This window comes from Lygodium microphyllum, chromosome 9 (assembly GCF_053477565.2).
Source record: "Lygodium microphyllum isolate KBCC chromosome 9, Lygodium_microphyllum_v1.1.10, whole genome shotgun sequence".
NCBI lineage: Eukaryota > Viridiplantae > Streptophyta > Polypodiopsida > Schizaeales > Lygodiaceae > Lygodium > Lygodium microphyllum.
Genome location: NC_141143.1, coordinates 42,764,785 through 42,787,793, shown reverse-complemented (window position 1 = coordinate 42,787,793; position 23,009 = coordinate 42,764,785). Strand labels below are relative to the sequence as shown.

The 23,009-nt window shown below is 39.9% G+C and overlaps 1 protein-coding gene, 1 long non-coding RNA gene and 2 pseudogenes across 3 annotated transcripts; 2 read left to right on the top strand and 2 right to left on the bottom strand.

Annotated features, from left to right (window-relative positions):
* Nucleotides 1-1,025: 1,025 nt before the first annotated feature.
* LOC148030981 (uncharacterized) lies at nt 1,026-3,151 on the top strand. The gene is made up of 4 exons (XM_087685523.1): nt 1,026-1,211; nt 1,302-1,660; nt 1,753-1,935; nt 3,022-3,151. Exons 1-4 carry the CDS (start codon nt 1,026-1,028, stop codon nt 3,149-3,151), a joined length of 858 nt encoding a protein of 285 aa, XP_087541649.1.
* Nucleotides 3,152-11,157: 8,006 nt separating this feature from the next.
* On the bottom strand, nt 11,158-17,916 carry LOC148030978 (uncharacterized). Of its 2 annotated transcripts, none has more exons than XR_015691833.1 (5): nt 17,639-17,916; nt 12,617-12,675; nt 12,013-12,226; nt 11,517-11,621; nt 11,158-11,422 (listed from the first exon to the last, which is right to left on the bottom strand). It is a non-coding gene; the product is annotated as an uncharacterized LOC148030978 (long non-coding RNA). The 2 variants fall into 2 exon arrangements; XR_015691834.1 differs by having other exon boundaries at nt 11,158-11,320.
* LOC148030980 (glutamate receptor 3.3-like) lies at nt 13,550-15,097 on the bottom strand (annotated as a pseudogene).
* Nucleotides 15,150-17,101, top strand: LOC148030979 (U-box domain-containing protein 1 pseudogene; annotated as a pseudogene).
* Nucleotides 17,917-23,009: the final 5,093 nt, after the last annotated feature.

Genomic DNA, 23,009 nt, shown 5'->3' with positions numbered 1-23,009 from the left:
AAGTGGCGTATGCCCACGGATCGGAGGAAGAGCCTGGATCCATGAAGAATCTGCAAAGTGTCGAAATTCCGCCTCAATGAACCAAGCAAAACATGCATATAAAAAATAAACATATCTCCTACAATATATCTCCTCAATATATCTCCTACAATATATAACCTACAACATATATCTACCATTCTAGAAAATAAACATATCTCTTACAATACCAAACATCGAATTAGTAGAAGATCATAAGCCAAAAGAAGAAGTTCATTTCGAATTAGTGACGAAATTCATGAAAAACAAAAACTCTTTCCTCTATCTTGACGGACATTGTCCATCAAGGGAGAAATGACTAAACACATACAGAAGGGTTCCTTCTTCTCTCTTTCCTCTATCTTGATGGATGTCGTTTGTCAAGAAATAAATAGTTAAGCACATATACAATGTGTGTGAATTCTATCCTCTATCGCTTTCAAGTACACATAGCACGGGTGGAAAGAAAGAAAGCGACAGATTTGGCAAAACAAACAAACGACAACCAACCTCTTTGAAAAGTCTTTGAAAAGTGAGTTCGTTGATTCTTGCTTCTCTCTCCCTTTCTGTGTTGTCTGCACCCTTTGCTTGTTTTGGGTAGTCCAAGAGGGAGAAGGCTGGTTGGAAGAGGCAGGTTCGGGGGTTTGGAAGAGCTGGAGGCAGAGGTACTGTAGCGACAAAGAAAGAAGAAGAAGAAGTGTTTTGAAAGAGGGCTTTTGAAAGAAAGAAAGCGACGCAGAAAGAAGAAGAAGAAGTGTTTTGAAAGAGGGCTTTTGAAAGAAAGAAAGCGACACGCGCGGTAGGTAAACGCGAAAAGCACGCGTGTAAAAGCGCGTGTAAAAGCGCAGCAGAATACATTGTAGACGCGCCTGTACACGCAACACAGAGACTGTTTATACTTTTTTTAAAAACTGATTGTTCTTGTGTATCCATTGTTTTGTGCATAGGATGTGTATGATTTCACTAAAAACTAATCCTACTTCTGTATTGGTTATTTTGGACATAGCATGTCATCATCCTCTTCAAGTAGTTCTGGTGAGGATGAGACAATGCGTCATCGGGATCGTGACGTGTGGCTGGCACAAAGGATCAAGTGTACGTGTAATCGATGTCAAGGGTGCATTGTACGAGCGCGTCGAATTACATTGAATCACATCTCGATGTATGGAGAATGGATTCAAACAGGTTTAGAGGTGAGAAGATGTGAATTGAAAGTATTAAAATAACTCATGGTGTGCAAATTAATGGAGCGCGTTGTAATATATATACTGTGATTGAAGCAGGATGCAGTACCACACCCTAACATGGTGCCATACGCACGGCGAGAGCATGCAAAGCGTCGACGAGATGATGCTGGAGCTTCGGGATCTGTTGTCGGAGATGAGTGGGAAAGGGATGACAATAGCCCTGCACCCCACGAAGTTGTGGAAGAGGAAGTGTTTGATGACATGGTGCGGAATCTTTTTAGGGATGATCGCAAAGGTGTGGACGACAATGATATGGAACAAGAGCATCTCTACAACGCTTCATCGACACCGGTTTTTGAAGGGTGCACATTCTCTATTTTACGTGCTTCACTTGAACTGCTCAATATACAAACAGTTTATGGATGGAGCAATGCAAGTCTTGACGCATTATTGAAGTAAGCATTGTAACTTGCAAATTTGAGTTAGTGGTTTTTGGTTTACAGTATAGGGTTTAGGGTTATGGGCTAATTGATGATATTGGATGCAGGCTATTATCAAACATGCTTCCAAAGGGGAATAGACTACCCACCTCAAGAGACAAAGCGAGGCGCTATGTGACATCTCTTGGAGGATTGGATTATGATCTCATACATGCATGCGTCAATGATTGCATTCTCTTTCATGGGACGCATAAGGAGGCTCGACAGTGTCCCACTTGTGGTGAAGCAAGGTATAGAACAGATGTGAAGAGTTTTGATGTACCTCGTAAAGTCTTGCGACACTTTCCTATAATTCCTCGCATCAAACACATGTTCAAGTGCAAATCCATAGCAGAGCTCATGTCATGGCATTCCTCGCATCGATCGGATGATGGCATGTGGAGAATTCCTGCAGACACTCCTGCTTGGAAGCATATTGAAGATGAGTGGCCCAGCTTTAAAACAGAGCCCAGAAACTTGAGACTTGGCCTAGGTATGGATGGAGTGAATCCGTTTGGTTTCAAGAGCACCGCATACAGCGTGTGGCCGGTTGTGTTGGTGAATTACAACCTTCCACCATCAATGGCGATCAAGAAGGGACATCTTATGTTATCCCTTCTGATTCCAGGGAAACATAAAGTCAAGCATATGGATGTTTATCTTGAACCGTTGATTGATGAGTTGGAGGAACTATGGAGAGGTGTTGCGGTAGTGGACATTAGTAGGCCTCCCTCCTCTCGACACTTCGACTTAAAAGCAGTGTTGATGTGGACAATGCATGACTTTCCAGGATACAGCGATTGTTCTGGTAAGAATTCTAACTACCTCCCGACTCTAATACTACTAGCTATATCAATTATAACTATTGACTTTATTATTCTAACTTTTTTTTTATTTTAACAGGTTTGAGGACATCGGGTAAACATGCATGTCCTATATGTGGCCCTTCATTGGTACATGAGTATGCTGATGGTTTGTGTAAGACCATATTCGATAATCATCATCGATTTCTCCCATCAGATCACCCTAAATATGCTCCTAGTAAGAGGAACATTCATCCACAGACACTTCGTGCAAAAGATTGGAAGCGTATTTGGGAGTCTTCAAATGTTCTTCCTCCAGATGGCATGAACAGGTACATCTCCATTGTTTTCAATCTTGTTTTGTGTAGTCTCTAAAGTTGGAATAAAGATGACAGTCTGCAATCCCTTGTGTAGGTACTCCATTTTTTTCCGGCTACCATATTGGACCCATCTCAAGATCAACCATCTTCTTGATCCCATGCACATCTTCAAGAATGTGGGATCTAGTATTTGGGAACATGTTATTGGTAAAAGAGACAATGTTAGCGTACGGGAGGACTTGCAGGTCGCAGGACGTATGCATCAAGCTTGGCCACGAGAGGAGGGTGGGCACGTTCATCTTCCGCCTGCTCCCTGGATTATATCAAAGAAGGAGGAGAAGTAGGTAAAGCAAGCCATCACCACTTTGCGTACTCCCACTGGATGCATGAGATCGTTGAAGGGAGCGTTTACAACCACTAAGAAAAGAGGGGTTGAGCAACTACATGGGTTGAAGTCCCACGATTGGCACAAGATGCTCCAAGTAAGTGTTTTCCAATTATTGTAGGTTGAAATTAAATTTTGTAATGCCCTAACCCAAATATACATGTGCTCTTATGTGCGCAGTTCATACTACCTACTAGCATCGACCATTGTGCAGACAGGAGTTTGAAAAGATGTATTTATAAGATGGGCGAGCTTGTGAGGTATGTAAATCCCATGTAAGATCACCCTTCATTATACCTTGCAAAATGAATGTGCATGAGGTATAACGTACTGTGCATTTATTTTTCAGATATGTTAGTTCCAAAGCAATTGATCCAGCCACATTGGATGATGCGCGTGTTATGGAAGTGGAGGTGGTTTGTATGGTAGAGGAGACTTTTCCGCGAACCATTCTCACAAGTCAACTACATCTCATTGTGCATTTAGTGGATGAAATTGCTTTATGTGGCACTGTGCATGCCCGTTGGATGTTCTTCCTAGAGCGCTTCATGAAGACCTTAAAAGACTTTGTGAGGCAAAGTGCAAGGCCCGAAGGAAGCATGGCTGAGGGTTGGTTGATACAAGAGTCTCTTGTATATATATCAGAATTTCTTGATCAGGTGGATAGCTCTTTGCCGCGACTATGGAGCAATGAAGAGGACTTGAGGATGACGTCTATTGTGCCTCAAGGAAAAGGACAGAGCAAAGTAATTGAGAGAACATTGATTGATGATCTTAATTTCACTTGCATCCTTAATAGTGATGTGATGAGGAGATGGGTTACAAGATACGAGGATGCAAAGACAAAAAGGCAAGCAGACAGAGCTCTCTTTCGGAGGCAACATGGCTCTCGTAAGGCATACCCTAAGCATCTAGCAACACTTCCGAATGATATTCATGTTGATTGGTTGCATGAGGAAATGGACAGAGCAGAGAGAGATGAGGGGCTGCATATCACGGCGGAAGAATGGGAGTATGCACGAGGATGCATGTTAAAGGTACATAGAACAAATGTAAATTTGCATTCTTTGTAAGTGATTGGCTTTTCATATTTATTCACATTAATTGCTTACATAGATATTGCTTATATTTTGGTCCAGTGCACTATGTTTAATGCTATATGGTGTGAAGGCAAGCATTTTCGAACACAAAGAATAGATGAAAAGAGGAATACACAAGATTGCGGTGTCATTAGTAGCTTTGAGGGAGCCAATGGAAAAATTGATGATTATTGTGGCACAATCCAAGACATATACAGACTTGACTTTCGCCGCTTCTTTGTGTATGTTTTGGATGTCAAATGGCAAATGAACGTGGTGGAAAAAGGGCCTAACGCAACGATAAAACGCCATGCAAGTGGCTATGTAACTATTGACTCTACAAAGTTTTGGCAAACAAAGAAAGATAGGCTCGTATTGCCACAACAATGTGAGCAGGTATGCATTTTTTTACAAATGTGTTTCATGTACATATATATCTAAGCTCGCGCACCCCTTGACTTTTGATATGCTAATTAATTAATGAATTATGTGTATTTGAGCAGGTCATCTATCTGCCAATGGTGCATGACAGTAAATGGTGGTATGTCATCCCTATTGCACCACGTTCCAAAGTAATGTATAATACATTCACTGATATGGAGCATATGGAGGATGTGGCAAGCCGCAAAGAAGATGATGTCGAACATGCCAATGTAGATGATCATGATAATGAGGATGAGCGTGCCATTTCTCATGATCATGAGGATGACCCTTCCATTGAGGATGATGGTGATGATGATGAGAATGATCAAGGCATCGGTACCATTATCAATGGGCAAAATAGCGATAGTAGAATAAATTTAATCGTAGCCTTACAAATTGATCAAATGGATATTGATGTTGATCGTTTGGCAAGGATGGATCTTATTGAAGATGAGATCGAACCCTAACCAATCCATCACTGTATTGTTCCAAATTCATGACATTTCTATTGTATACTTTGTCTTTCAATAACCATATGAAGATATATTTTTCAATATATTACGTTGTTGTAAGTGCATATAGTGGGATTTTGTAATGGTTTGTAAACACTGCAATGCACAATGACATTTTTAAAACTTAATGGTTTTCTGTTTTGAAAAGAAATGGATTTCTGTAGTTAGGCTGTGTGTCGCGTGTAACAGAGCGTGTATTATGACAGACTTAACGCGCAAATACACGCGCCCTCACATGCAATTATACACGCGCTGTTACATGCATGTATACACGCGCCCGATATTGCTGTAAGTATAAACGACCATACACGCGCCCGTAACTTTTCGCGTGTAATGGACACGTGTATGGCGGCATTGTGTTGTAGTGGGGGGGAAAACAAGGGTTTAGGGGGGGGATTTAAAACCCCGGGAGGGGGGGGAGAATAAGGGGCTTAGGGGGGGATTTAAAACCTCGGGAGGGGGGGGGGAGAATAAGGGGCTTAGGAGGCCCACCTTGGAACCTTCCAAGGCTTTCTGGAAGGCCACATGGGGGAAAATAGGACTGACGGCGTGATGGCCAGGTGGCAGGGCCTACGAAAGCAAGCGACGTGCTGGGAGGTGGCTGCTGACTGGCGCAGCAGCCCATGGCTCCTCACGACGGACTGGGGTTGAAGAATGGCGATGTGGTGGAGGCAGATGATGGTGACTCGTCTCCTCCTCGGCTTGGTGTTATGGCGGCACGGCCCAGCCTCCTCTGTCCAGCGGCCCCTCCCCTCCCCTCGTTTAAATAGTGGAGGGAGGGGGATCTTCTCCTCCTGCGTGTCGACACGCATGTCCTCCCTCCCTCCACAAGCTCCACCAAGGAGCTTACAACTCCTTCTATTTCCCTCCCCCCTCTAGCTCGTCCGTCGGCTGGAGGGATAAGGGGGGGAAATTTATTTATAAATTTTTTTTTTCAAAAGTCCGATTTATATTTTTTCCCACGCGGAATTTTACAATTCTATACCATGTACTCATACTTATGGTTGATGTTATGTACTTGGATTTGATTTTGAAATGCATTTGAGCAGTGATTAAAGCTAATTTTTGGAACAACTTTACCTGCATGTCTATTGTTATACATTCAGAATAGTTTCTTGCATATTCAAGACAACATATCTCACTACCAAGAATTTTGATATGTTTCTGTGCAAGAACATTATGGTGATGTTTTGAGCAACTTTGCATGATGTTTAGAGCTCAATCTCAATCAGTTTGAGAAATTATTTCAATTCTAAATTTTCAGGAAAAATTCTTCCTGAATTTCAAGACTGAACTCCTGAATTGTAGGTTAGCCACATTTAGTGTCAGGAGTTTCACGATTGCACTCCTAAAGTGCAGGATAGCCACCTGTATTGTCAGGAATTTCAGGACGACACTCTTTTTTTTTCAAGAAATTGGTATGTTTACTATCATTGAATGCTTTTGAGGCATTTTGGGCAATGAATTGATGTATATTCTTTACTCCTACATGGGGATATTCTCACATACTACTAAGAGGATTTTGGAGCTTCCATTGCTTGTCATTAGCTACCATTTACTATCATACAATTATTTGGTAGTGAATCATGACTAGTAGTAGTGACAATTATCTTATGCATATCAAGAAGCTTGAAGGAGCACAAAACTTTGTAGTTTGGCAAAAACAGTGCTATAATATATTGTTGCAGAAGAAGCACACAAAGCCAATTATAGTAAAGGGAACAAAACCACCTGATGTAGAGCAAGGCAATTAGGATGAGTTGAATGAGCTTGCATACTCGACCATTGAGCTACAGATTTTTGATGCCTTGCCATTTAACATTGAAGGGTTGGATTTCGCTAATGAAATTTAGAAGTGATTGGAAGATTTGTATGCCTAGAATAGTATTGCAAGAAAAGTCTATTGGCTCTGAAGAAACTCATGGATTTGCATATGAAAGAGGCTACTGCAATGTCTACTCACCTTAGTGAGTTTAACTCCATTTTCAGACAACTTTCCGCTTTGAAGTTCAATATTGATGATGAGTTCAAAGCTATGTTTGTGTTTTGCACTTTGCCAGAGAGATGGGATACATTCAGGACTACTATGAGCAATTCTAATTCTATTCTTTTGTATGATGATGAAGAGAGTGCTCTACTCATGGTGGAAGAAATGAATTAGCAGAACAATGCATCCAATAAGTCTTCCAATGCTTTGCATACTAAAGGCAAATCACAACAGAAAGGAAAATCTAGTAGCAAGGGACACAGTAAATCACATAATAAGGATGTTGAATGCCATCACTATGGCAAGAAGGGTCACCTCAAACGTGATTGCTATAAATGGATGAAAGAGAAAGGGAAAGGCAAGAAGACAAATGACAACAAGGAAGAGAAGAAAGAAAATCAACCTGCTAAGAAGTGCAATGTAAAGATCAAAGAGGTGAATGTAGTTAGCCATGAAGTGACATTGGAAATGATGTACTCTTTGTCTCTTCATGTCTTAGTGCACATGCTTTGATCAATACGGATGATGACATGCACACTTGAATTTTGGATTCAAGTGCCTCTTTTCATGTCACCCCTCACCATGAGTGGTTTATAGACTATACGGGAGGTCAATATGGTGTTGTCCATCTTGGGGGACAATTATGCATATGACATTGCAGGTATTGGCAGCGTGTAATTGCAATTTTAGCATGGATCTATTCTTCAGAATGTAAGGCATGTACCACAACTCAAGAAGAGATTGATTAGTACTCGACAGCTAGATGACGATGGATTTTATACCACCTTTGGTGACGGGAAATGGAAGATCTGCACAAGCAAAGCCATAACACAAGCATGTATTGTCCACAAGGTATTGAACTGAAACTTCCCATTTGCATCTAATATAGCATGGCTCAAGGCTTTCTCATCAAATGGCGAATCCTTGTGACCCTTAGGACATGCATACTTTAATGATGTACAACCAAGCAAACAATACTCCACACAAAAATTATGAATGTACTGAAAGAATGTGCCTTCCCTAACTATGCACACCAGGAACAAGCCTCTCAAGTGGCCTCGATGGTTGGGTCAACCTACGAAGTGAAAGCTCAGCATGTGCTAGTTATTGCACCTACAAATATGCATTTACAAGTTGTCCTAAAATATGGGCCTGTAATTCTGCTTGTACAGGTTGCTATCCTGAAAATTCAGCATACTGTCTTGATAGTTTAGGATATCCTAATTGCATGTTTTCAAGTTGAAACTATGGTGTATCATGGGCAATACCTTGCTGGTCATTTCCAACATCCTTTCCTACATTTTGAGGAGTATTTATAGCACTATACACAGCTGTGTCCACTAGGCATAAACTGTTGTCCAATAGGTACATGCTCCTTGAAAACAACCCTCTTGACTTCCTCAGTCTTCTTAGGCTACTTATACATGTGACCTTCATGGAAGATGACATTATTGCTAAGTACTATCTTTCTTTTCTCAAGATCCCAAAGTCTATACCCCATCTCACCCTCATCACCATATCCTAGGAATATGCATTCATAGGACTTTGGTTCCAGTTTGTTGCACTCTTCTTTCCTTATGTACACAAAAATCTCACAGCCAAACATTTATAAATGAGCATATGAAGGCGGCTTGCGCGACCACTCTTCTTGAGGGACTTTCCGGCCCAAAGATCTGTTCAGTGACATGTTAATCACATGAACAATTGTTATAATAGCCTCTATCCAAAAGCCATGGGGTAATGTAGTATGAGATAACATTGTACAGACCTTATCCTATATGGTCTGATTGATGCGCTTTGCAACTCCATTCTGGGGTGGATTATGAGGGGCAGTAAGCTTCCTCTTTATCCCCTTGCTTTCACAAAATGTTTAAAAGACTTTGGACACATACTCCTCGCCGCTGATAGAGCAAAAACACTTAAGTGTCTTATTAGTCTGGTCCTCAACCAATGCCAAGAAATTTTTAAACCTGTCAAGCACTTTATCCTGGCTATGAATAAGGTAAACCCATATCTTCTGAGTAGCATCATTGACAAATGTGACAAAGTATTTCTTTCCTCCTAGAGATAACCCTAGCATTCGACATACATCGGAATATTCTAACTCTAGGGGCAAAGATTTGAGTGAAAGAGACTTTTTATGAGATGTCTACGCATGCTTACCATAAACACAATTATCATAGTGCTCAAAATCAGCATAACGAAGATAGGGCAAGTAACCCAAATGAGAAAGTACTTTCATTCGTATTTGAATCATGTGTCCCAATCAACCATGCCACAAGGAAACACTTGACTACTTGGTCAGAGCAACAACATGGTCACGCATACTAGATACATGGAGAGGATACAAAGCATCCCTCTTTGAGCCTCTAGCAATGTGCCTAGATCTTTCTAGCATTGATCTTGAGGGGGTTGCAAAGTAGTTTACTTCACAATTTGAGAGTTTGCTGATATTCTGATCTTGTGCAAAGGGCTTACATTAACCATATTGAGTGTATACGGTGCAATTGGGCTTAGGTAAGTTACACATGGATATATGTGTGTATCACCTAGGTTCAGAATAATGTATTTTTAAAATACCATTTTTATATATTTTTTACATACATAAGGGTATAATAGAAATTGGTTATTTAAAGATTGAATAGAAAAGGGTTAGTTTTATTCAAGAAAAATTCATAGATAATGATATTTATAAATAGGCCTTGAACACGTGATGTAGAAGATATACATATCATAACTTCCCCGAGCTATTGGGACTCTACAATATTCTTCTTGAATGTGTATACCCTCAAAATTTGATGTCATGAATTGGATTGAATTAAGAGGCATTAAGATTAGACATAAAAGCTTTCAAGGAAAGCGATTCTACTTGCACAAACTACGTGCATGGGATGCTAAACTTCAAAGGTTTCCTTGAAAGCTTTTATGTATATCTTAATGCCTCTTAAATTGCATAACATTTAAATTATGATATTTGTGATCTACGATGGTGGCTGTATATCTTCTATTTAATTCGCTAGGAAGGAGACGAGGTGATCTGGGCAAACAATCATTACAAGCCAAATTGATAAAGTATAATTCAAACAGCGCAATGATTGATTAAGCTTGATGAGAAAGTGATGACGGTGGCCTAGAAACGCAGGTTGACAGAAAAAAATGACTGATGTTATCAATAAAAATATAAGCTTTTCTTGAGCTTTTCTATCAATCACGAGCTTTTTCGCGAGAAAGAAAGCCGCATTAATGACTGTGTTTTTTTGTATAAAAAGGTTGTTGTAGGAGGCCGATGGAAATTAGGAGGTGAGGAAAGGACGAAAAGGAGGGAGTTGACGACAAGAATCAATCAATGTTTCTCAACTGAAGACATTGCAACAATGGTCAAAGAAGGAACTAAAGCAATAGCATAGTCATGACGTAAGGTGGCAACGAGACAGATGATGAAGGCGAAGACCTCGTGACCAAGATGGCGGTCTGAGAACGCAAATGGAGGGTTCAACAAAGATTGCATTGGGTGACAAGTAAAAGCGACAATGGGAAAGTTGACAATGACATGAAGATAATGAAGACTAAGTCAAGTTGTAGTAATGGAACGTCACAAATGTGAGGAAGAAGCTATAGAGAACATAAGAAAATGCCAATGAGAGAGAAGACTAAAGGTGACAAAGACTCTCGGTCAAGCTCTTTCACAAGGAACTTTAAACACTTTTCCATATAGTAAAAAAAGAGAAATTTTCTAGATACTTATCAAAGTATCTAGAAAAAGTCTCAACTAGTAAAAGTGGAACACTTTACAAGTTAGTGATCTAGTAAAATATTTCTATATAGAAAATTTTTAAAATTCCTAGTTGATCTAGTAAAATATTCCTAGATAAGAAAACTAGTTGAAACCATACATATAGTAAAATTTTCCTATAGAAAAAAACTGGTCGGAACCATTAATACAAGCCATTATCACACTAATATATCATGTTAAGAAAACTAATCACAATTTGTTCACAATGTTGTATTGTTAGCAATAGAATTATGATTGAATCCACTAAAAAAATTGTCTTGAACACTACATTCTCTTTGCTTCACCATGTTCTAGAGCACCTAAGGTAGGTCTAGAGTTGTCATCCTCTTCCGATCTGCTCCACCGTTAAAAAAATTAAGTCTTATTAGCTCTTCCTAAGCCTCCCTTCCTTTTTTTTGAAATGCAGATCCTTGCTGCTTCACCCACAATGTTGTCCCTAGATGCATTTTGTGTTTACAATTACCAAGGATATCAAAAGGCTTAAACATGCACATAGCAAAAAAAGCTCAAAGCAACAAGAGAAGACCTACCATTTTTAGTAAACTTCCTTCCCTTGATCCTAAAAGCACTGCAATCTCCCATAGCTCCACAACATAGATCTACTCTACTGGTTGTATGCTTCAAACCCTGTAGTCCTATCCACAACAAGACAAATAATGAAATGATATTTAAATTATTTGCTCATGGAACCATATTGTATCATACTTACTAATGGGGATAAATGTAATGCCCATCCAAATCAATGCATACTCTTGTGAGAATATGCATTGTGGGAATATGCAAAGCTATCTACACTCTCAAACAATAAGGTTGACCAAATACATATGCTAATGTTGAGTTTGCCCACAAGATAGAAATCCAATATATTAAAGTATCATACGAAGTCAAATTTATTTAGCTTACCACTACATGCAAATAGGATATCAAAACCCTCAAGTTACATTCTTCATTTTCAACGTTTTAGCAAGTTGTTAGATAGTGGATGAAACGTACAAATCCATCAAGCTCAAATTCAACCAATCTAACCTTTTATTGGGCTTGCTACAACCAAAGTAGCAAGAGGTGCATCTAATGTAAGAGCACCAAAGTAGCAATAGATGTATCTTCTATGGATTTCCTTCATAAACCTTGTGGTGGTAGTCCAGGGTTTGATATGCTTCCCCTCCTCCAAGCACCTTGTTGGCATTGCCCGTGTCTAGAAGAGATGCTACCATGACCACTCTAACTCCATAGGCAAAAGCTGCTAGATAGAACAAGCCTCTCAATAGTGAGGTTTCAAGTGCGCATAGGCTTCATCTAAAATATTAGACAAATATTCACAAGAAATAAGCCTTGATTTGCTCAAATGCTAGCTAAACATTGATACTATTATTACAAATGATGATGTCAATGAAAAATGTCCTATAAGCAAGCCAAATTCCACAAGAAGTTAGATTGGTCTTAGCAATTGAATATCCAAGGTGAACTAAAGTACCAATCCATAGATAGTCTCAAGAGAACTCAAGTACCAATCCATAGGGGGTGCTTCAAAGGAGAAAGGCATGCACTGTGTTGTTAATTGTTGTCCTAAAAAAAGTTTTGATAGTGATTGTGCATCAAAATTAAGATTTTTGTTGGTGAAAATTGGTACCTGAGCAATGTAGGGATCAATAACTTCAAATGATGTGTTGCTGCTCCCTCAGCCATAACCTGTTTGAAGAGTTAAAATTAGCACCATGTAAAGTTGTAGCTTGCGATCCTTCACATGATGACTGCAAATTTTGGAGTTAGTATACTAATAGCATTATAAAGAAACCAAATTCATTGTTTATACACTCATACAGACAAAGCTTTTAGTTGGTTACACCTTGACACCACCTAATACTACAAAATCATAGAAAAACCTATCAATACTGTTTTACAAAATCATAAGGCAGCCCCTCCCAGCTTGACGTGCCCATCCTTACTTATCCTTGGCCTTATCCACCCCTCTCCTTCCTAGTGTATAGCTTTCTGTACATGATACATCAGCTTCCTGCCCTGTTATTCCTTCCCGAGCTTTGTCTTAGACTTTCCTACCCATCACTTCAGCCTTTTCTGGAAAAATAAAGTGTGGCTAATTGTATTATTAACAACCATTGAAGAACTACCAAGGGCTCAACAACATAGCTGGAGCTGAAAGCTAACATCACACATCATGAATACAAGGCCTCCCATGGCCATTTGGGGGGGTTGGGAAAGAGAAGCCAAGGAGCTAGGCAAACCAGGTATGAAGGATCTTGGCAGCTTACATTCAAGTCACAGTCTCCATGAACAGGCTTGGTAATTTTCTTAGGGATGATGAGCTGCCTGAAGATGCAGTTCAGAGGTTAAATCTCAGTGTTGCTGAGTTCGCCATCAAAATCACTGATTGTACCATGTCATGGAATCCTGAATCTCCAAAACCTACATTGAGCAACATTAACATTGCATTCAAAGCTGGTGAGAAGATAGCAGTATGTGGGGCTGTTGGCTCAGGAAAGTCTTCTCTACTTTGTGCAATCCTTGGAGAGATTCCGAAGTTGTCTAGAGATGTTCAAGTAGTGGGCACCACTGCTTATGTTGCCCATAATGCCTGGATTCAATGTGGAACAATTCGTGATAACATTCTGTTTGGGAAGCCATATGATAAAGTGCGATATCAGAAAACACTGAAAGCTTGTGCTCTTGAAAAGGACATTCAGAGTTTCTCTTTTGGTGATCTTACAGAGATTGGAGAAAGGGGTCTTAATATGGGTGGGGGTCAAAAGCAGAGAATTCAACTCGCAAGGGCTGTCTACAATGATGCAGATATTTATCTGCTGGATGACTCCTTTAGTGCTGTAGATGCACATATGACAGCTGCTCTATTCAATGATTGTGTAATGGGAGAAATGGTGTTAAATGTCCCATTTTGAAAAGCTGTGGATACAAGGACGTCCAAACTTGCATTTCTACTGTGACCAGAAGAGGAGACAGACAGCTGTGTTGCATTGTTCCAATGGCCAATCACATTTAATTTCCATCCTACCACATTAACAATCTCAAATTCAGACCGTACAAGGTCACCTTTCACACCTACTTCTATAAGACCTGAAGTTCCAGGAAACTTTGTTTGCAGGATTTTTGTGCGTAGCAGTGGTCCTTCACTTAGGATTTTCAGCCTTCCAAGCTCTGAAGTACCCCTTGACTCTGTCCTTAGGATGGTAAAATCTTTGAAAGTGAAATTGAAACCATCATTAAGAAAGCTATTTAAGGCATGAGCAATCATCCAAGTTGCATCATAAGCATACAGACCATATATATGGGGTCCATTAGAATTGTTGCTCCAATTCTTCCACTTGGAAAGAAACGATAGGAATTCAGGTGACTTAGAATAATAGGCCCTTGTCCCAATAACACCCTCTAAAGTGTTGAGAGCATCAGTATCAAGCTCTGTAGAGCCCAAGGCGCCAGCTATTGAGTCCGTTATAATCCACACATAGCCAGCAGTCATCATACCAAGATATTTGGCCTCAGAAAAGAGCATGAATCCAAGATACTGTGGCATATGAACGACAAAAATCCGTGTCTGCATTGCAGCCAACTCTATGAGAATGTTACCAATACCTGTCCTGTTGATATCTGGAGGAAAATCTTCCTTTTGCACTAGCCTAGCTCCTACAGACCCAAGTGCATCACTCAAAGCTGCAGCTCCATTTGTTCCTAAGTCATCATCTATGTACAAAGCAACCACCTCCCTCCAGCCATAATTTCCCATGAATGCTGCTATTGCTTCCATTTTTACAGAATCTGTATGAGCTATTCGGGAAAAGTATGGATACTGAAACTCTGAAAGAGCTGGATCTGTTGCAGCAAATGACAGCAGAGGGGTTTGTGTGGAACCACCTAAATGTGCAACAAAATGTGAAACTGATGTGGATTATGGGCCAACAACTGCCACCACCTCTTGTTGCAGAAGTTCCATTGCGGCGGCGGTGCCTAAAAAGGCACTGCAATTGGAGTCCAGGATATGAAGGATGATCTTTGATCGGTTCAGCAATCTATTGTCCTTGTTGATTTCAGAGACCGCTAGCTCTATTGCAGACTTTGCAATCCCTCCAGGCCTGCTGACCACTTATTGCGGACTTGAGCCTCATCCCAACTAGATGGCAACAGGTCATACCATGGCTAATTTGAACAATCCACAGGCCTTAATCAAGGGCTTGATCACCATGTCTCAGACTGTAGCATCCTTTGGACCATTTACTGTGCACCACCGGCGCAATACATCAATGATGGTGAGAAGGATTAAACTGCTCACCATGCTTTTTGAAGAATTAAGCATTTCCCAGGCTCCCCTGCCTTCATCATCTTTGATATGCCTTAAACAGCTCAGCTTCACCATTAGAACAGCTGAACTCTTACTCAAAGATTGCTTGGAGTGCAACAGCATGTGGCAGATAGTCTACAACGAAGCCATTGTTCATCAGCTCAAGAGAATTGCTGAAGCTATGGATCAGGCCTTGGATGTCTTTCCCTTACAGCTCATGGACATACCCGAAGAGCTCCGCGAGCAAATAGAATTGGTTCATGTACAATTGAAGAGAACGAAAATTATCAAGAAGGCAGCTGACGAGAGAGTTTGTTTAGCGCTGCTGTCTGCAATTCATGACATCTCGAGGCTATGGAGTTATATCACACCAGATCTTGCCATAAAGAGATCAGGTTATTGGAACAAGAGATACATAACCAAGCATACACAGGCAAACTTGCTACTTTATCAACCATCAGCAAGCTGATCACATTCTTGTGGTATGCCACATGTGTCATCTATGGCCAAGGCAGCCCTAAAAACTGCTACTTAGCTGCCCTTAATCCACACCTAGATAAAATTGCCAATCAAGCTTCTATAGCCAACATTAGTGATGCTGACTTAAATTCAAGGGATTTAATTCTACCTGATGAATTTAGGTGCCCAGTCTCTCTTGGACTGATGACTGATCCTGTGGTGGTGGCAACTGGCCATACATATGACCGATGCTCAATAACAAGGTGGATCGAATCAAGCCACTCAACATGCCCCAAAAGTGGGCAAATACTCCTTCATGTCAGCTTGATTCCTAATTATGCATTAAGAAGTTTGATTAGCCAATGGTGTGCACAAAAGAGTCTCTCTCTTGGCAATGAATGTGGTGACAAAATAAATTTGAACTGCCAAGCAACAGATCGTAGCAATGTAACAATTACTCATTCAGCTCTAGAAGATGCCAGGACAACTGCTTCTTTTCTTGTGAGAAAATTAGCTACAGAATCACCTGAAATACAAAGGCAGGTAGCCTATGAAATAAGGTTGCTGGCAAAGAGTAGTGAGCACAACAGGATATGTATAGCAGAGGCGGGTGCTATACCCTTTCTTGTTTCTCTTCTATCCTCCAAAGACCCCCAAACCCAAGAGAATGTGATGACTGCATTGCTCAATGTATCCATCTATGATCACAACAAGGCCTTGATTATGGCTGCAGGTGCTGTGGATGCGATCGTGAGTGTCCTACCAACCGGCCAACACATGGAGTCCAGAGAGAATGCAGCTGCCACACTTTTCAGCCTTTCTCTGGTGAATGAATACAAGGTTGCAATAGGGAACCACCCACATGCTACCTCATCTTTGGTTGATCTACTAAGGCAAGGGAGTCCAAGAGGAAAGAAGGATGCAGCAACAGCCTTATTCAGTCTATCGATATTTGCAGGGAACAAGCCTAAGGTAGTGGTTGCTGGAGGTATCCCAATGCTTGTCAGTCTCTTGACTGATGGCAATGCAGACTTAACTGATGATGCCCTGGCAGTGTTGGCCATATTAGCACCGTGTGCAGAGGGCGTGATGGCTATAAGGAAGACTAGGTCCATACATTTGCTGGTAAAACTGTTAACATTTGGGTCCACCAAAGGGAAGGAGAACTCTACTGCAGTCCTCTTGGCTTTGTGAAAGAATGGAGGAGGAGAAGTTAAAAGATCTGTCTTGATCCTTCCTACTGCTCTCTCCTCTTTGCAAAGGCTAGCATTAGATGGTTCTCCTAGAGCCCAAAGAAAAGAATCCCTGCTTTTGAAGATTCTTAGAGAATCTGATATTGAGCAATAAAACACGTAACTGGGAGATAGTACCTGCTCAGATAAGATCATACACAAAACCCAAGTCCTAAATGTAGATTAAAGAGTTCTCTGCCATAAGTAGGTTCCAACCTACTTGTGAAGATCAATGTCTCCTTGACACACTCCATCACTGTGAGTAGGCATTAATTTTGCCTGCATCTTTCATTCATCCTGAATAACAAGCCATTCCTCTAAGCCAACATCATGGATCCTAACCTCATATCTTACCATTTTAAGACATCGCTACTGTCACATGGGCTTTCTCCTGCATTCAATAGGCACATGCTTTCTTGATTTCACTACTTTTTCATTTAGTGTCAATTGCAAGGTCTCAGTGGCGGAATAAATATTCTTTGAGATCTTCAAAGGCTACTTCAGCATTGTGTTGCGCTTGTTAAATGATTCAACAGTTGGAAGCCCTGAGAGTTACCATTAAATTGATCCCTTTTTTGTATTGAAGCATTCAATCTTAAAAGTTACAAAACATAAAGACTATCAAAAGCCATCGTACATGCTCAAAATATACCTGTATATCTTCTGGCTAATAAGGTCTGATGGCTAATAAGAGATAGGGCATTCGATGTGCTGAATTAATTAAGCAAGATAAGCATCCGGTGGACTGTATATCTTCTAGCCCTCAATCTTCTCGTGTGTCTGCCATGATGAGCCCTCTTCATGCCAAGAAACTGCTCCACAGTATTCAAACGACAGTCAACGCTGGACCTATCACAAGGTCGATGGACGCGATAATGGTCTTCATCTACTTCATGTGCAATATTGTTGCATGTAGTGGCAGAGCCCCTGCCCCATTGTTAGCCCTTGATTATGCACAGTCTGAATGAGTGCCCGCGCTGTTGTGAAAATAAAAAGAGAACTCTATTCTCTCTTTCCTTCTTTTAATGTGAAGGTTAGTATTTTGAGGTTCATGGAAAAATATGCTATTGGGCTCCAAAGCCTTCCCACAGGCTTCAAAAATTTGTCTTTCTAAGGAGCTTGTACCCCCAGTTTGAAGACATGCTCTCTCCTCCTCATCTTTCTACATGTTGCAAGCACTTCTCTTACAGTCTATCTAGATAGTAGATCATATTTGAGAATTCTTATTGGCCCAAATGGTGCTAATGTTAATGCCCTGATGACATTCCATAGGTTTAATATGTCTTTGTCCAATACACCTTTGTCCCCAAACAATGCCATCTTCATCATAACCTCTACATTAAGGCCTACAATTGTAATCCACCCTGTCACGTTCTTTTAGACAAAGCTTGCTTGCAAGGCAATGCCAGAGAACATGGAGAATTGACTCCCAAGATTGATGGCACATGACACACCATGCATGGATTTTTATAAACTTATTGAGCCTCTCCTTCATGTTTAGCTTCTGCATATACACCTTACATAGAGGGGTGTTCAATTTGTTTATGGAGTACTAGACCACACTTTTCTAGTGCATTTCTGCCATATCTTCCAATGTTCCCTAGGGAAGATGGATCTCCACTCCATCTACTGCTGCTTGAGGAACACATCATTCTTCCTGAATTCCAAATGTTTCTTATGCTTAGCTTGAATCACCTTTTTACCTCTAGCTATGACTTTCCCTTGAATTCCTCTTCGTATGAGTTTAAAATTTCTAACCATCTTCTCAGACTTTTCTTCTCCATGACTTTGGAATTCTCTATTATCTTTTTTTGGGCCTACCCAATGCTCCTAATGATGATTTTTCCTTAGCATTTAAAATAAAGAAGATAGAGAATAAGGTATTTTGAATTTATTGTTTTGATCCTTTGTACCATTTGACTTCCTTTTCAAGTCGTATATTTCTTGAATATATCTTCTTTGAGTCCTTAATATCAAGGTGCTCCTAATTTCCCATCAAGCAAAGTATGTTACAGATGCATGAGGGATGCATGAGGAATACACTCCCAAGTTGAGTCTAATATGCTTCTTGACATCAGAGTCTAGGGCATAGCTACTACTTAAGATGGATGCCTATTGAAACCCAAAACAACTTACTTGTACCAAGCTTCTCAAGAGGATTACCACACAACCTACTTGTACCAAGCTTCTCAAGAGGATAGGTTGAGGAGTGTACTAGATAGCCTACATGAACCAAGCTCAAAGGACTATGCCAGGGGACTATGTTCAGAGGACAATGTGGTGAACAATGCATTACATGAATTTATGCAATGAGGCTAAGTCTCCTCCTAGTGGTCTAGAATTGTACACATGCTTTAGTCATTTACTAGAATTTCTTCAAGCTATTTTGATAGAAAAAGATATAGATAATTGCATGTTAGGCTTTAGATTTGCAAGCATTAGTCACTACATAAAGGACGTCATTAAATTTTTTTAGTTGTTATCTTTAAGATAACACACAAATTCAGGTGTATCCGCCTATAGGTGGTCTGGATCAACTCAAGCTGGCATTGACCATCCCTCTCTAATTGTTGGCCATTGCCCTAGTTACAATGCACGAAACAAGAGTCCTACTTCACTTCTAGTGTCTTATACGATAATCTAGGCTATGGATCTTCAATCTTTATTAATCTCATTGGATTCATGATGCCAAAATTAGGCCTTTCCTGTGCATGTATTTTTTATCATTGTTGCATGTCACTTGGCTCACAGCATACATAATGTACAAGATAATCAAATGAATTCCTCCATCATATGCTCAGTAATTAAGTCCCCAACCCAAACACATGCATGTTACTTGGCCTATGATAGATATGAACAATCGTAAAGGAGTGTTATAAACTTACTAGCATATATAGATCCCAACCCAAACACATGCATGCTCTCTTGATAAAGGGCATGCCTAAGCACAAGTTGTTGACATTGGTACCTTTAAATCTCAACAAGTAACCTAACGATCCATTGTTGGTATGTTATTATAAAAGTGTAGTTAACTCATCAATATTCAAGGACTCAAATAATATTCCTAATTATTATCTCGAACATATCTCTTTTAATTTTTTGCATAACATTGATGGCACTCCATCTTTTAATATTTCCCTATTATTCATTTCAAGCTTTAAGTTTTTCCAACCTCATTTATGATTTGAAAAGTTGTGTGAAAGTAATTCACTCAATTCTTATGCAAGAGTTAGAGGCTGTGGGGGAACCAATACAATTCACAAACTCGGGCCTCCTTACTCCAATGGAGAGGACTAAAAGGGCACTTAGGTAACTTCCAAGTTAGCCCATAAAAACAACTTTACAAAGTAGATGCAAAAACATTCAACTTAATGACTATCACTAAAAGAGTATTAAGCTAACTTCCAAGTTATGGAGTTTTTTATCTGTCGAGTGCTTTGCAATTTACCATCTTTTTTGACTGGGTAGATAAGAACTTAAGACCTTATCATATTATTCCAAGCATCCTTCAATTATGGGTTGAATCCTTTCCTTTCTAGAGAGGAGGCGCTGAACCTAAATAGAGACTGGCTTCCATTTCTTTCTCCAACTAAACCGATCCTTCTTAGATGGACTTCCTAGGAACCTCACATTCCGAGAGATCATAGAGAGCCAACTAATTAACTTTGTAACTTTGTTTGAGCCTCCATAATCCTGAATAGAAAAATAGTCTTGTCAACGAAACATTTGCAAGAAAGCTTTTAAAGGGAAAGCTTTTCTTTCTCCACGGTGAAACAAGAGTTCTACTTCACTTCTACTGTCTTATATGATAATCTAGGCTATGGATCTTCAACCTTCATTAATCTCACTGGATTCATGATACCAAAATTAGGCCTTTCTTGTGCATGTATTTTTGGTCACTGTTGCATGTTACTTGACTCACAACATACATAATGTACAAGATAATCAAATAAATTCCTCCATCATATGCTCAGTAATTAAGGTATGATGCTAAAAATCTTGAAAACGCCCAAATTCTTTAGAATCAAGCAACTACAGCTCTAATTTTGCTACTTGGAAGCCTAGATCCCTTAGCAAATTTGCTAACTCATTCAATCTTAGGTAAATAAGCTTGATTTTGCTCACATTAGTCACAACCCCAGATAGCTCTAGAAATCTTTCATACACTTTCATCAAATACATCTACTAGTTGCCTCTCTACTTGCACATTGGTAAGTTATTGTTGGCAAAGAATTGCGAGACCAAGTGTCTTCTTAATGGTATAGGAAGCCCCTTGCTTACTCCATGTTGCACCTTCAAATCCAAATTCCTAAGCAAAGGGTTGGTGATTATGGTAGCGAAGAGTAATGGGACAATGGGACACCCTTTGGCATCGACATCTTTACCTCAAATGGACCTAAGCATAGACCATTTACAAATACATTCCAAAGAGGATGAAACATCCCTACATAAATTCCACTATTCCTCCTCCATCATCTGTCATAGTGATGAACTCTTGTTGCTTCTTTTGCTTCATCAATTCATAAAATTAATTGGTTGAAGAACCAATCCCATAAGATACCATTTCCCTTTATGTTTTTGCAAATCCTCCATGTAATGCTCCACTTCTTTGAGAATTTGATAAAACATCCCATTACTAGAACACTTAGAAAGAGTCATAATAATATACTCACTACATTGCTAACTACTAACATGCAACCCTCTTTGAAGTCAATCTTGATCTTTGCCATACATATTGGTAATCTCAGTTATGATAGCAATGGATCTCGTCTAGTTCTACGTTGGATTAGACATTGGATTGTTGGTTTGTTTCCAAGCATCCTTCAGCTATAAGTTGAATCCTTCCCTTTTTAGAAAGGAGATGTTGAAAGAGAGGGGATTCCATTTCTTTCTCCTACTAAACACATCCTTCTTGGATGGAATTCCTAAGCACCTCACATTCTAAGAGATCATAGTGAGCCAACTAATTAACATTATATCTTTGTTCGAACCTCCATTATCCAAAATAGCAAATTAGCCTCAACAAAACATTTGCAAGAAGCTTTTAAAGGGAAATTTTTTATTTCTTACCTCCATTAGAGTTCAAAGAATTTGGTGGTTGAAATTATTTGTTTCCATCCCGCTTTAACTTCAGCATCTCTAGACTGATAATTAGGTTTCTCCTTAGGTTCCTCCTTTTGAGGCTTGTTTGTTTCCTTGAATTTACCCTTCTCAACCTATGTTTTTTCCTTTTTGCTTCTTTTGAAGTTCTTCCTTATCTCCACTATTTTTTCCTTTGCTTCTTCTTATCTCAAGGCATTCCATTGCAAAGCACCCATCTTCTTTGCATTTGAAGCATGTATCCAAGAAGAGGGAGAATTTGACATTGACCAACAACTCAATCCCATTAGGATCAAAAATCTGGAGCATGTCAAGGATCTTCTTCCTCTTATCCCAAAGTATAAGAGGTCACTTGCTCCACTAGTTGATATTATTGTAAGAACATAGAGCACTTCTACTAGCACATTACTTCTCCATCTAGCAAAGTAGGAAGTCCATGAAAACTAGCCCATATTGGACATTCAATTTGCAAGACCTCCTCAGGAATAAAATCAGGATGCCATGGAAGCATGTAATTAAGGCTCACTTTAAGCCAAACACGTGAACCCAAAACCCAATCTCTTTTTCCTTTAGATGAAAGCAAGACCCAAAAGAAGTCTAATGGCAAGCAAAACAATGTGAGCACCACTTTGATCCATAGGTGAGCCAAAACAATCTAGCAAACTCATCCTCAAGGGGGACCTTCCCTTAAAATACATGTACATGTTGCATAGAGAATACTTAGCATTGCTTTGCCGAATGCATGGCAACAAGGATGCCACTCATGCATATAGCACTTGGTCCCCAAATTCTATTGTGACTCTCTTTTAATTCTCATTGAAACATTTTTTGTCACCCCACATCTTCTTCTCTAGCTCTTCCATGTTTATGCTAGCAACGACAATGTTAGCATAATCCATCTCCATCCCATTGTCTTGCTTCTA